Below are 15,435 nucleotides of genomic sequence, written 5' to 3' on the forward strand. Positions count from 1 at the left end.
CCTGGGCCACGCAGTGCAGCTCAGGTGGTCTGTAACCAGCATTTCAAACTGCTACCATAGGAGACCGGGGAAAGAAGGATTGTTTTCACCTTCTACCCATCCAGTAGGTTTTAAATTTCCCAAATACTTTGTCACACTGAATCACAGTAAGCTGATCCCTGCATGATTTGTGATGAAAAACCAATTATTTCCAAAAGCAGCGGCAAGGTGGAAAGTGAAGATAGAATGTGCAATTACACATGAACATTTCAATCAAGGCCAGGACCAACAAGGTATGTATGAAGTAGGCAGAGTAACTCATCAAAGCTTAAAAATGCTTCCCAAAGATATTTCAAAAGTTTCTTGGCCAACTCTTGAACATCAGTATATAGCACGAGTACCTGAGCTGTGAAATACAATGCTCTGCAAGGGCTGGGAAGAAAGGCCACTTCTCTCAGGCCATGGAGCCACTCCATGGCTGCTGTAGCTACTGCACATTTTTGTGCCTATTGAGGCTCTGGGGCCTTCTCACCCATGCCTAAGGGGAGGAGACACTGGACCCTGGCATCAAACGATTACAGGGGACAGCAAATGGGGGCAGGGGGGGGGGAGGAGGGAAAGGGACGAAAGTGAAGGTCACAGGTTCAAAAGCAAGATTTTGCAGCTGCAATAGCTACCATTGCTCTTCAGCTCCTTTTCATGGAAAACAATGGCTGGTCTGGGCCTTAATCCTCCCTCACTTGTTATCCAATCTCTCCATATTAGAGCACATGGAAGCTTTGTATCCTACGCCCAACATGTGGTTCCCAAATCCCACTCCCTTCAATGTAGAAATGCACCTATTCTATTGTGTTTGAGTACCTCACTATCTGGAGGCAGAGTAAGTGGGCAGGATTATTTGTTCCTTTATAAGGAAAAGCATTAGAGTAGACAGCTGGTCAAAATGGGGCTTTTATCCAGTGAAAATTTTGATTTTCAGTGGAAATTTTAATTCTGAAAAGTTCAGCTGAAAACCAAAGTGTATCACTCAAACATCAAAATATTTCAAGTTGGAGATGCTGCTGTAGTGCCTTATGGGAACTGTAGTTCCAATGCCTCAAGCTCCCATTCTCCTCTGTAGGCTGGGCTCCCTGGTTGTATTATGTCTCCCACGATTCACTACAGTCAACCCTCTTGGAGAATCGTGGTGGTGCATTATGGGAGATGTAGTCTGGCCAGGGAACCCATCCCATAGAGAAGAATAGGGACAGGAAGCAACCAAACCCCTACAGTTCACCTGAGGCATTGCAACAGCATTTCCAAATCAAAATATTAGTTTTCAGCTACTATATCTCAGTTTTTGGACATCTGTTTTTTCAATTAAAATTTAAGTTTTTAAATTGAACAACAGATGCTTTTTACAAAAAATATTGATTTAGTCTAAAGCCCAACAGGTTTGACAGAGAAAATTTTCTACCAGTCCTATTTGAGCAATTAAAAATATGTAATAGTCTCAGTTATCTTGCCAGCTATAGCCATAGGTACCATTTTTGTGGGGATGATTGACTACTCTTCACTTTAATTTAAATTTCACAGGCAAATGATTTGGATGAAACAATAAATTACTCCCGTCTTGCTCCTGTACCATTACCAAATCTTCACCAGTATTTTTTAACTGAACTAAAGCCATACTGTTTTAAGGTATGAATAATGATTAATCTTTGACCCATATGTTTCCTTCCCTCAGGGGAAGAAAGAGAAGACCCATTATTTCTCCAACTACCTTCTTAAACTTGCCCTCAGCAAAACCCACTTTTTCTCACGTCATCCTCTCTAGTGGAAGGTTGGCAGTGTTCTATGCCCTCTCTGGAAACTCTTGATCTGGAGCGGGGTGGAAGAGGAGTCCCTTCCCTCAGCTATTCAGAGTAGCTAACTGTTCCACTCCTCTTTCTTTCCTTTTGTGGGACTGGTTCTTATTTTTTAGGAACAGGAGCGGAAATACTCTTCTGAACTTCTTAGCTGTGGCTTCCAGGTCTTTTTAAATGCATGTAGGAGCATCTCAGACATACGTTTGAAAGTTCCAGAAGCAGCAGCACAACTGGATCCAGAAGAATGTTTCACATCTGCTTTTAAAAGTGGGTCGAGCTCATTGATTACCTCCCATAAAATGCTGTTCCAGGGATTTGCCGGCGATTGGGCCAGCTGGTCAGCCCTTGAAGAGCAAGGAAAAAGGAGAAGGCCAGATAAGCTTCCCCCGAAAACATTATATACAGCCCTCCTCACAGCTGAAGAGATCTTGTGAGGCTGGTGGGAGTTAGAAGCTTTGGGAGAAGAGTCTCTAGAAGATGTAATAAATGCCCAGAACCCAAACTCTGAGGCTTCTAAGCTTCACTCAGCCTTAATGGTCCCTTCTTCTCAAAGGCAGAAGTTAAATTGACCCTTCACCTCTTCAGAGTGACAATCCATCTCCACTCCATGTTCCCTTCCAAGTTCCTTATGCTACTGATGCCAAGCCAGTATAGTACATTAAGTTTCACATTACTGTTGAACTGTATAGCCATTTCAGAATATAGTGTGCCTATTGGATCCATTGTCTCTTATCTTGTAAAGAGTTGCTCCTTCCCTCAGAGTACCCATTCAAGTTCTTTGTGGAGTAATACTAGTGATACTAGTACACCAAATACGCACCAAAACATAGCATTTGTTGTACCAGTTCAAAACATTGTTCCAATAACCCTAGTAACTTCTCCTAAGAGATAAGGAATTGAAGATCATGACATATTGAATATGACAGATAATTTTTCCTACATTTGCATCAAAGTCTGATATTGGTTTTATGATCTTGGTGTCAAGATCTCCATACAGGTAATGTACACACATTGATATGCTGGCATAAAAATACAATAATACATTCTACTATTAAAACTCATTAATGTAGAAATTTTAAGCTGTGTGTCTGAAATACACCAACACTCCTCAAATGCAGAGCTCTAGAATTGGATTCAGTAGTAGCCATCAACAAAGCTTTGACATATGTTGCAGTTTTAATAGGGTAAGTGAACTGAAACTGAACGTAACAGAGAAATGTCTGAATCTTTGGGATAGATGAGGAAACTAGTCTTCTAGTGTAGCAGTTGACTTGTATTTTAGATTAATTTACAGTATTTGTGATTTATGTCTTTTCCAGGCCAGCAGCTCACTTTTTCCAATTAAAGATAATTGTTGCAATATTTGCAATAGGGAAGAGACAGCAGAATATTATTTTACATTTACATAAAAATATTTTGCAAAAAAAAGTTGAAATGTCCTTACCTAGATCCATCAAGTATTTGAATATTTATGTCTGAAAAAAGTCATACAACTATGAAAGTTTGGAATGGGTTGCGTGAAGGTCACATTTAATTGAGGAAACCAGTGTACTGTACCTGGTATTTGATCTTATCAAGGGAATTTGATTAATCTTGTCAACAGAAATCGAAATATACAATAAAACTCCACTTTGCACATCTACTTAAATAGTAGATGCACACACACACACACACACACAAATACACACACACACACACACACACACACTCATTCTTCCCAAATTAAATAGAAGTCACAATTTATCACAAAAATCTTTTATGGTTAATATTTCTGCTGTTTTCTCATTTCATTTTATCAAGCATCAGTCTACTGATCTCCTCTTCCTATTTCACCCCTGCAGACTTCTTTGGGTATGTCTGCACCTTGTGCTGGGGCTGTAATTCCCATCTTGAGGAGGTATACCTATGCTAGGTCCAATTGAGTTAGTGCACTAAATATAGCAGGATAGCCAGTGTAGTGGGAGTGGTGGGAGGGGCTAGGCACATACTTGGGGCAGCTGACTCATTCCACGACTTATGCTGCCGTAGCTACACTATCAGAGCTAGTGTGGGTATGCTTCCTCGAGCTAGGAATTACATCTCCAGCTCCAAGTGCAGATGTACCTTTCGTCTATTCAAATAGGTTAATACGTACAAGATGAAAAAACATTAATTAAAAATTAAATTTGAAAAAATCCCACCTGTTTCCTTTTACGCTTATTTCCTTGATAAGAATTATAAAACTGGGAAATAGTATGTGCCATATTGACATTTTGTGGGGGTTTTTATTATTATTATTTGAGGTAAATACAGGTGGCAATATTGAGTTGGTCCTGGTATGGACTTTCAGGAAAGGATTAAGAAGGTGTAAATTCACAGATGCAAAAGTCCTTACATAGTTACTCAGTCATGAGGAAACTCAGTCATGACCCATTTACCCAGTCATGTTGGGGAAACTAGAGCAGATTAGAATTTTCAGACAAAACTGTTTTTGTTGGTAAATGTTGATTTGCCAAATCCAAAATTCTTTGTGGGTGGGAAAGGATCAGTTCCAATGAATCTCCTAATTGAAAACAAAGTTATGAAGTTATCTAAAGGTCCCAATTCAATATTTTCAAAATGAGGGGAAAAAATTGGTTTTTGGTTTGAAATAATTTTTTGTTTAGAAATTTTAATTTATACTGTAAAATTTAAAAAAAAAAAGGTTGAAATCAAAACAAGCTATTTCAAAATTATCAAAATGAAACATTTTGACTGACCCTTTTTTTCAGATTATCAGCCCACAATTGTTTTTTGTTTGTTTGTTTTGGTTATTTTTGAGATTTCAAATTTTCATCCCATTTGAGATGAGAAAACATTTAAAAAATCTCAGAAATTTTCATGGGACAGGAAAATTGTTTCCCACCCAGCTCCAGTCACAGCTTTGCTTTCTGGCATGCAGAGAATACATTTATGGGATCACTACTCATCCAGATCAGGGAGGCCTCCAGATACCTTTGTCAATTCAAAGCTGGTAAAGGAAAAGCTTACAACCACATTTTCCTATGGTGAGCCAGATTCTCTGCTACACCCAGCATAAATGGGCTGCAACAGAGAGCAGGATTATGAGGGAGCTGATTACAACTGTATGAATCTGTTCTTGCCCCATTCACAGGTTAGAATAACCTGGGTGTCTGCTCAAACCTAAACCAACTGGCAAAAACCCAGTGTCAGCAAGGCATTTCTGGAGTTCATGACTCTCCACTTAACCTCCTGTCTGCCTCTCTCCGCCACTGACATGCCCCCTACGCCAGGGGCTATAGGAAAAGTGTAGTAGCTTGCTAGAGAATCCACCAGGCTGGAGAGTTACAGAAACCCTCAGCTCTACTTGCACCATCTGAGCAGAGCAAAGGGAGCACAGCAGGACTGAAAAATCTGTCTCCAAATCTACAGGGCTCTGGAACTAAAAAGGAGATGTTATCTGACTGAGGAATGGATCCAGCTCTGGTTTGCTGCATTACATGGCCCACCTGGCAGGCATAACAAAAGGATAAAGAAAGGGAGTTGTCAGACATAGGGAAAAAGCTAGGCACAATCTGAGATTCTGCTGCTGACATCCTGATGAGGGGAAAATTTATGGGTATGCTTTATACCTGAGAAAACATAAGAACAGCCATACTGGGTTAGACCAATGGTGCTTCTAGCCCAGTATCCTGTCTTCCCACAGTGGTCAATGCCAGGTGCTTCAGAGGGAATGAACAGAAGAGGCAATCATCAAGTGATCCATCCCCTGTTGCCTACTTCCAGCTTCTAGAAAACAGAGGCTAGGGACACTCAGGGCATTGTGTTTCATCCCTGCCTATCCTGGCTAATAGCCATTGGTAGACCTATCTTCCATGAACTTATCGTGTTCTTTTTTGAACACTTTTATGGTTTTGGCCTTCACAACGTCCCCTGGCAAAGAGTTCCACAGATCAACTGTGCACTGTGTGAAGAATACATCCTTTTGTTTTAAACCTGCTGCCTATTAGTTTCATTGGGTGACTTCTAGGTCCTTGTGTTATGTGAAGGAGTAAATAACATTTCCTTATTCACTTTCTCCACTCCAGTCAAAATTTTATAGACCTCTATCATATCCCCCCTTAGTCGTCTCTTTTTCAAACTGAAAAGTCCTAGTCTTTTTAATCACTCCTCACACGGAAACTGTTCCATATCCCTAATCATTATTGTTGCCCTTCTCTGTACCTTTTCCAATTCCAATATATCTTTTTGAAATGGGGCGACCAGATCTGAATGCAGTATTCAAGATGTGGATATAGAAGCATTGTGATATGTTCTGTCTTGTTATCTATCCCCTTCCTAATGGTTCCTAACAATCTGTTCGCTCTTTTGACTGCTGCTGCACATTGAGCAGATGTTTTCAGAGAATTGTCCACAGTAATTCCAAGATCTCTTTCTTGAGTGGTAACAGCTAATTTCGACCCCATCATTTTGTATGTATAGTTGGAAATATGTTTTCCAAATGTGCATTACTTTGCACTTATCAAAACTTTTACTAAGAATATGTCTACACTGCAGAGTGAAGTCGACTTACTTAAGGTCGACTTTCAGCAGCCGATTTTTAGAAGTTGCAGCAGCGTGTATACACCACGCTGTTTGCACAGGTCTCGTGCGTCCATACTCACCACACTTATTTCAGCTTTCAAAGCAGTGCACTGTGGGTTGCTATCCCAAAGTGCAACTAGCAGCGGTGACTGTTGGGATGAGTGTCTTTGTCCCATGATGCAACGCTGCTTCCCCCTCCATTCTCCCCCCCCAAACAAACAGGAAAACTGTTTTCACGCCGTTTTTTTTACTCCCTGCGCTCACCATTGCTGCAGAGACATGGAACCAGCTCAACTCTGCACTATTATTGTGAGCATCACAAATACATCACGGCTTATCATCGAGTATTTTCAAAATAGATCAAGAAGCTGAAGCACAGGCAACAGCGATGCCACCGAGGCTGCCCTGCTACAAGCCATCGAGCAGAACAATTCCCGATTACTGCAGGCTGTAATGCATCATCTACAGTCCGTGAAGCATCGGTTCTGGTGCAGGGAAACAAGCACAGACTGGTGGGACCGCATTGATATGCAGCTGTGGGATGATGATCAGTGGCTGAAAAGCTTTCGTATGTGAAAGGCAACCTTCCTGGAACTGTGCTTGGAACTGGCCCCGTCCCTGAAGCGCGTGAATACTCACTTGAGACAAACTCTGACGGTGGAGAGGAGAGTCGCCATCGCTCTGTGGAAGCTGGCAACCTCCAACTATTACCGCTCGGTTGGGAATCAATTCGGAGTTGGTAAATCTACAGTTGGCACCACCATGATTCAAGTGTGCAGGGCCATCAATAGACTTCTGCTATGAAGGCTACTGACTTTAGGAAATGTGCAGGACATAGTGGACAGGTTTGCCACGATGGTATACCCCGAATTGCGAGGGAGCCATTGATGGGACACACATCCCTATCTTAGCGCCTGCCCACAGAGCAACTGAGTACATGAACCACAAGGGGTACTTTTCCATGATCCTACAGGGCCTTGTGGATCACAGGGGTCGTTTCACTGACATCTACGTGGGGGTAGTCTGGGAAGGTGCATGACGCGCGTGTATTTTGTAATTTGGGGCTATTCTCTAGCATAGAATCATAGAATCATAGAATCATAGAGTTGGAAGGGACCTCAGGAGGCATGCAGGCAGGCACTTTTCCCCCCGACCAAAAAATTCACATCGGGGGTATGGAAATGCCCATAGTGATCCTGGGGGATCCTGCTTACCCCTTGCTCCCTTGGCTAATGAAGCCATACACCGGGCACCTTGAGAGTGACAGGGAGTGTTTTAATAATGGTTAAGCAGTTCCAGAATGGTTGTTGACTGTACCTTTGGGAGTTTAAAGGGCAGATGGAGAAGTCTCCTTACTAGGCTGGACATGAGTGAAAAGAACCTCCCTTCTGTGATATCTGCTTGCTGTGTTCTTCATAAGTGTGTAAAATGAAGGGTGAGAGGTTCCCCCAGGGTTGGGCTGTGGAGGCAGAAAGACCGGCCGCCAGTTATGAGCAACCAGATGCCAGCAGTACGTTGAGAGCTAACCGCGGAACTCTTTGCATTAGGGAAGCATCGAAAACCAGGTTCTACAATGAGATTCAGGACTGATTTCTGTTCCTATATGTTGTTTGCCTATGGTGAACACCCCCTGCAATCGATATTTGTACCCTCCAAATCCCTCCAGAACAAGATATGATTTAATAAAGAAACATGTTGAAATGATGCAAACTTTTATTTATGAACATTCAAGTCATGGGGGGAGGAGGGGGAGTGTTCATTCACAGTCTCAAGGGGTAGGGTGGTAGCTTGCTGGCTAGCTGTCAGCGTGTCTGCCACTGCTTTCTGCTTGCCTCCACCAGAGTGGAGGTGAGCACATACTGCAGCCTGTCCAATCTCCTCCGAGACCTCTTGGGAGATGGGGAGGGGGAAGGGCAGCAAAGCCCTCGGTTGAGGAGCATTTTGGAGGGCTGCAGTGGGACTCTGTCCTGCTTCCGCTCCTCCTGAAGCTCCACAAGCTGCCGGAGCATGTCTGCCTGGTCCTGCATGATTCACAGCATCTCCTGCGTGGTACTGCGATCATGCTCCATCATTTCCCTGCGACTCTCCCTGTCCATGTCCATATTCTGGAACAAGGTCAGCCGCCACACTCTGAGTTCAGTGTCCGCAGCCGCGGAGGCATTCATGAACTCGCCAAACATGTCGTCTCTTGGGTTTTTTCCCCTCTTTCTAATCTGCGATAGTCTTTCCGCAGCATTTCTTGAGGCTGGGGCCAAGGCCAAGGTGCCTACAGAATGAAAAAAAATTCACAAGGTAGCCATTGTTAGCGGAGTGAATAAAATGATACAACTGCTACAATGTAGACAATGCTCCCCATGCAGTGCACAGGGCAAACACAGACCCTCATTCCATTCCTGACATCCCAGAGGGGTCTGCTCAATGTGCCCTTACATAGGGAATCTGCGGACAGTGCGAAGGGGGAGTGGTGGGGGATAAAGTCTCTGCTTAAACCAAATAAAAGTAATCAAAGTGACTTGGTAGGACAGTACAATGGGGAATACAAAGGTACAGGGCATCTGCTATGTAGCTCTGGTATTTTAAACATGCGCTGTCTTCCCTAGGTGACCATGAGCAATATCAGTCTCCTGAGGGTCACACACGAGGAAAGGAATGATTTGCTGCACACAGCAGGAAACCACCTGTGTTCCACCATGATGCTGGCTCCCTTGATTGCAGCGTGGCATGGCAAAGTATCCTACCGTGGAGGGAGGAACAAGGCAGCCCTCCCCAGAAAACTTTTGCAAAGGATAACAGATTACCTACATGAAAGTTTCTGTGAGATAACAACTGATGATTATCGGAGCATATCTCATCACAGAAATAAACTGTTCCTTGAGTAACCCCCCAGTACAGTCACCGAAATGCCTGAAATCCCCTTCCTGGCCCCCGCACCCAATGTAAAAGGACAGAATTGCTAAGAAGAAAAAAAACTCACCAGATGTGCCTTCCCTGGGATCATTAGTGCTGTCCTGTGTGCTGCTGAACTGCTCTGGGGTCAGGAATATGTCCTGACTTTCAGAGAGAATGGACAGCCCGCTCTCCTGCACCCTGCTCTCTTCAGCCTTCTCCTCCTCCTTGTCCACGGATTCCTCATCATTGTCCATGGACTGTGACCTAGCAGAGGTATTGATGCTGCGGGGTGGCACCGTGGTGGGATCTCCACTGAGAATTGCATGCACCTCATTGTAGAAGCACCATGTTTTTGGTGAGGAGCCAGAACGGCTGTTAGCTTCCCTGGCTTTCTGATATGACTGCCACAGCTCCTTGATCTTCATGCAGCACTGCTGAGCGTCCCTGTTGTGTCCCTTCTCCAGCATGCCCTGGGATATCTTCCCATAAATGTCCAGATTCCTTTTCCTGGCTCAGAGCTGAGCCAGAACAGACTCCTCGCCTCACAGACTGATGAGATCTAAGACCTCTGGTCGACTCCATATTGGAGCACGTTTGGATTTTGCAGTTGCCATGAGGAGTCCAACAACAAAGCTCTCTCCACGCTGGCTGCACAAGAAATGAAAATTCAAATCTTCCAGGGGCTTAGGGGAGGGGACATTTCCTGGTAGCGTGACCACAGTACAGCACAGCGCGAATGCCCAGAGCGGTCACAAGGGGGCATTGAGGGATACCTCCCGGAGGCCAATAAAGTCAATTTAAGTTAAGTTGTGTCTACACTAAATTTAAAGTTAAGTTGTGTGACACTAAATTGAATTAATAAATTCGAATTAGGCGCTATGCCACTTGCAGAGGTGGTCTTATTAAGTCGACTTTTGCCATGACTTAAGTCGACTTAACAGTAGTGCCAGTGGAGATGCAGGTATTCGGAGATCGATGTAAGTGACTTTACATCAACCTCTGTCACCAGTGTAGACCAGGAAAATGGACAAGATCTTTTTCTTTACTTTCCTTAACTTTCTTTTTGATTTCATAAATAGACCATTCTCAATGCCAGTGAAGAAGTGTCCCCTATCCTGCCCCTGTGAGAGAGCCATGAATTCAACAGAGTAATGTTCAGGGTTACATTGTCTAGAGATGATGGCATCATCACATATGAACCTATTTTCTTCAAACATTTACTAACACCGGACAACCATGTTATGTTTTCCTTTGTATTCCTCTCTTTGTCGATAGCATTTCATTTAACTCAGGTGGAGGAGGATTAAACAATACAACAGCGAGGCTCTGTTAGTGTGAGAACACTGTTTCACAAACAGCTAGCATGTAATTACTTAAATTATTATTGTTCCAATGCTGATGATAACATTTCTGTTGATTGAGCTTTTGGCCTCTTTAAAGTGCTATTATTCAAACTGTGACTGATGGAGTATGATTTGCCTTAGGGATACCCTTGTTGGCTCACATGAGATCTGTTCAAAATGGACTGTATCTGAAAGACGACAAAGATATCTGATGTTCTTCAGTACGTCCTTCAGCAAAAGCATTGTGAGAACCTATTGCTTTTGTGATTTTGTATTTGCAAAAAACCACATGAAACAAGCTATGCCCTGTCAATGTGGAACAAGCTGTGTCTTGTCTCAGTGTGCCCAGACAGTGTGGCCTGTTAGTGGAAAATAAACATACAGAAGAGAGGAATGGAGTTGGGGGTAGAAGGGCAAGAGAATGAAAAGCAAACAGAGAGAGAGGAGAAGAAAGTGGAAAGGAGAAGCAGAACAAGCAAACAAGGAAAAGAAAGGCAAGGAAGGGAGAGGCAAAAGAGGCAAGGAAAGAGAGGCAAAAGCTAAAAGACCAAGAAGATAAAGAAATAAATATACAGGTGAAAAGATGAAAATGTAAAATTAGAAATGAAGCTCTCTGGCCAGCTCCCTACCTGGTGTTTGCACACTGAAGTAGTGAAGGCCTTTTACCTTTCTGTCTCTGGTGTCTCCAATGGAGGGATGGGTCACCAGGTTGGGCAACACCCATTTAAAAATAAAAAAAAAGTCTATGGATGAATGAGTGCATGATAAGCAGTTATCCCTGCTTCTATCAATATTTCTACCGAACTGTCTCAGAGACAGCACACAGACTAGATCATCTCCCTTTGAGTAGATGATAACCCCCCCTGATAATATGGGGTATGTTCAGCCAATCAAAACCAGAACCGATACCATTTGACCAATCACAACCAACTAAATGCAGCTCAAAATTAGAAAACGTTATGTGAAAAATTGTCACACAGATTTTGAAAAAAAAAAAAGGGGGGGGGGTGATTTTGGCACTGTTTCTTGAAAAGTGTGGCCATTCAGCAATAGGGTGACCAGATAGCAAGAGTGAAAAATCGGGACAGAGTGTGGGGAGTAGTAGACAAAGCCCCAAATATTGGGACCGTCTCTATAAAATTGGGACATCTGGTCACCCTATCAACAGAACAATTGGACAGAGATACATAGTGCCATAAAGCTACGTTGGCTTCCCTGGGGCACCTATATACATAGACTTTTCAAAAACACAAATGTTTTGACTCTTTAAGAGCACGATGGGGACTCACTCCTCACCAGGATAAGTCCAAGATGGTGGTCCTGAGTAGTGTGCTGTGGAGTCCTGTGATGTGAAATCTCCCAAGAACCATGAATCTTACTGCAATATGCAGGCAGGAAAGGGTAAGCTAAGGGTGGAATGACTGCTTTAACTTTGATTCCATTTCTTATTTAGGTCATCACATTACATTAGAAAAAGTAGCCATAATCTGTTCCATTAGTATTTTAAAAGCACTTTTAAAAGAGAGAAGTAGGGGGAAATCATTGAAGTGATTAGTTAGCACAATGAACTATACTGTAATGGTTACTTTGGGATTTCTTTATTACAGCCATGAAAGCTGTTATATAATACTCTGAATCAATGCATCTCGAGTTGTGTGGTATAGTCAATTTCTGTGTATTTATGATACCATAATAGTTATCCATGTTGCCAGAGGGCCAGGTTATTGAACCCACTCATTCACACTGGTGAGCAGTGTCTCTCTCTCACACACACACACACACACACACACACACACACACACACACACGCACACACAACTAAGTACACTGATTTCAGTGGGGCCATTTGTATGAGTAAGTATTTATCTGGCACTTGGAAAATAAATGGAGATCCTCTTGTATCTGGGCAGAGGCCTGTCTTTTCAGAGACAAAGGTCTGGAGTTCAAATTGCAATTCACTTCTTGAAGTCATTGATGGGCATGTATATATATGGTAGTCAGAACTCTCTATGGGATAAAAGTGCATACAACTGGCCAGATTCTGTCCTCATTTACACCTGCGCAACACCAAGACTGCATACTAAAACTCACTGGCATTTTTGCTGCAAGATTTTTCCTATACACATTAAGCCAGTTTTTCTAAATTAAACATTTATGTTGCTATCTCCCTGAAAAAGGAGTCAATAACAATGAACTGCTGGTAAAATACATCCTAAATTAAAGAGGCACTGTACAAGTTTTCTCTGTAGTAAAGGAAGCTGTTGTTATCTAGAGACATAGCAGAGCTGCATTAAATGGTGTCATCCAGTGCATGCAGATCACAGATAATGAGTATGCATCTTAAGTGAAGTGTAAGGATTATTTCCTGTAGTGGTTTTACAAATGAGAGATAAAATTATAATTGAACTGCAGAGATTATGCAATATACTTGTGATGAAACAGATAGCATAGAATAAAATCAGAAATCAGATGGGAAGTCTTGACATGTTTAATGTGGTGTTCACATGTGAAATATTTGCAATATGGCTTTAGGTTTCATTCTAAAATGAAAACTCAGACCAGGTGCCTCAGAATGTTTGCTAAGGTCCTTGATAAGCATCACAGGGACTGAGATATGATTTGGTATGGAAATTATGTGAAATGCTTAGTTTCAGAATGAAACATTAGAACTTTGACTGCAAGGATAAATCCATTTGAATTTGTTAGTAAATCATGCTTGGAAAGTTTTGAATCAAACACAATTCTCTCACTCACAAATTAATTAAAGAACTTGTAGGCAGTTACTTATGATACCAGCAGCACTGTATTACTTAGCATAAAGGTCTGTGTTTTCTTGCATTAAAGAGAAAACACAGTCACATGGTCTACTATTTGGATAAAATGCTGTTATGCAGCACCTTTGCCCACCTTAAAAAAAAGGCATTAATATACTTTTGGATTCTGCTAACCCCTTCATCCGTCAGGACTTTTGGAAAGCTCAGAAGGCATGGGGGTGGCAAAGGAAAGGAGGCAGGCAAAGGGGCTAGGCTGGAATGGTGGGTAGATGGTCGCAGTCAGTCACAGGGGCTGATCAGTGAGGTTGCAAGCAGAGCAGCGAAAGCTGGCACAGTGTGCAGAGGGGGAGTACTGTGTAGAGAGCAGGAGCAGGTGGGCAGCGCTTTAGGTGTATACTTAGGGCAAAGGCAAATAGGCAGGGTGGACAAAAGGCATAGTAGGGACATAGCAGGCTAGCTGTGAAGGGAAGCAGGAGAAGCAAGCAGGGAGCTGGGTTATGGTAGCTGAGCAGGAGGAATGCCATCTGCAACATGATGCAGAGGCGGCCAGCTGGCAGGGCTTCTGAGGAGAAACTTATACAGAGTGCTTCTGGCTAGTTAGAGAAGATATGCATGCCAGCTGGTGGAGCTGCCAAGGAAGAAGAAGAGGCAGACAGTATGTGGGTTGGGGAGAAGCTAAAAGCCAGCCAGGCAGGAGTGGCTGGCTTTGGCAAATCACAAAGTTTCAGTAGTCCAGAAGCACTGAAAGTGTTTCAGCAAGGAATGGCTCTGGCATGCCACGGTTGTGCTGTGTTACACTGGATGTGAATTACAATGGGGCTCTGTGCTGGCGTCTCCCTGTGGATCCAACAGCAGGACAATTACTTGAGTCGAGAATCCATCAGCGTTTATCAAAGCCATTTTACAAAGCCCCAGTTACACAGAATACTACATGCCCTGATTATGGGGTCAGTCTAATGTTTTTGTAACACATTCATCACAACTATATAAGAACCGAAATGAGTCCAAAGGTTTTCAAGGCCCAATGTAAAACAGAATCTATGTATAAATGCATTTATATACTATTTTTCTTTCCTACCCATGCCTGGAAGGATTGCAAAAGCCAAAAACTATCACAGAATTATGAAAGTCAATGGTATCAGCAATAATTTGAGCCTCTGGTTAACAAAAACCATAGCTGACATTCAATGATAATTTACACCGACTTTAATCTGTGCAGTCTTATGGCAGTCCAGTGAAACGGAAAAAAAAGGTATTTGTACCTGCTTTGTAAATCATTAAGATGCAATCTGCCTACATAATGGGTGGCTGATGAAACGGTGATGACTCTCGCATTGTGACTGTGTGTTCCTGATTGCTTCAATGTTTCCAAGAGAAGGTTAGTCAACAGGAAATGTCCCAAGTAGTTCAAGCCAAAGTGCTCCTCAAATCCATCCTCTGTTTTTCTTTCAGGGACCAGCATCACCCCAGCTAAGGAAGAAAGTACAAAAAAAGTGTGATGGTTTCAGAGACTGAATGAGGCTTCATGACACAAAAGCAACTCAAGTCTCCTGCTACACATATTAAACACAAGTTTCAGCATGACGGATTGGTGATTGCCTGTCAACTGTAAAACTGACATTGATTGACTCCCCATGAGAAAAATGACAAACTCCATGCCTCAGTTTACCTGCCTAGAAAATTAAGAGAATCCTCCTCACTCGCTACCTCCCTTCCTCTAGCACTGAGAGGATGAATTGTTTAATTTTTGAAAGATGTTTTGAAAATGATGGGGTCAATTTAACATTTGGGGATACATCAGCTCTCAACACTGTGGGCCCCTGGCAGTAATAAGTCGATATGGAGTGGGAATACAGAAAAGCAAGATGCTTCTACAACCTTCACGCCATCAAAGAGCCTGGTGCTGTTCAGTGGAACCCCAAAAGTGGGCATGTCCAGGCTAAAGCAGCAGATGTGCCCTTCCAGGCAGCTTTTCCATTGAATCCTGGCTGGAGTTTAAAAAGCTGCCCTACCATAAGGGCGAACCTCCATCCCTACAGC

General features: G+C 42.8%; 1 protein-coding gene across 1 annotated transcript in view; it reads right to left on the reverse strand.

Annotated features, from left to right (window-relative positions):
* ZBED1 (zinc finger BED-type containing 1) overlaps nucleotides 1-15,435 on the reverse strand; it is a 229,456-nt gene that overhangs the window by 45,435 nt on the left and 168,586 nt on the right. Inside the window, exon 5 of the mRNA XM_067545726.1 lies at nucleotides 14,658-14,865. Coding sequence (XP_067401827.1) covers nucleotides 14,658-14,865 — 208 coding nt within the window. The remainder of the gene's footprint in view (nucleotides 1-14,657; nucleotides 14,866-15,435) is intronic.

Source organism: Emydura macquarii, unplaced genomic scaffold (genome assembly GCF_026122565.2).
Source record: "Emydura macquarii macquarii isolate MOO-44397 ecotype Brisbane River unplaced genomic scaffold, CSIRO-AGI_Emac_v2 contig_1070, whole genome shotgun sequence".
NCBI classification, from domain to species: Eukaryota; Metazoa; Chordata; order Testudines; family Chelidae; genus Emydura; species Emydura macquarii.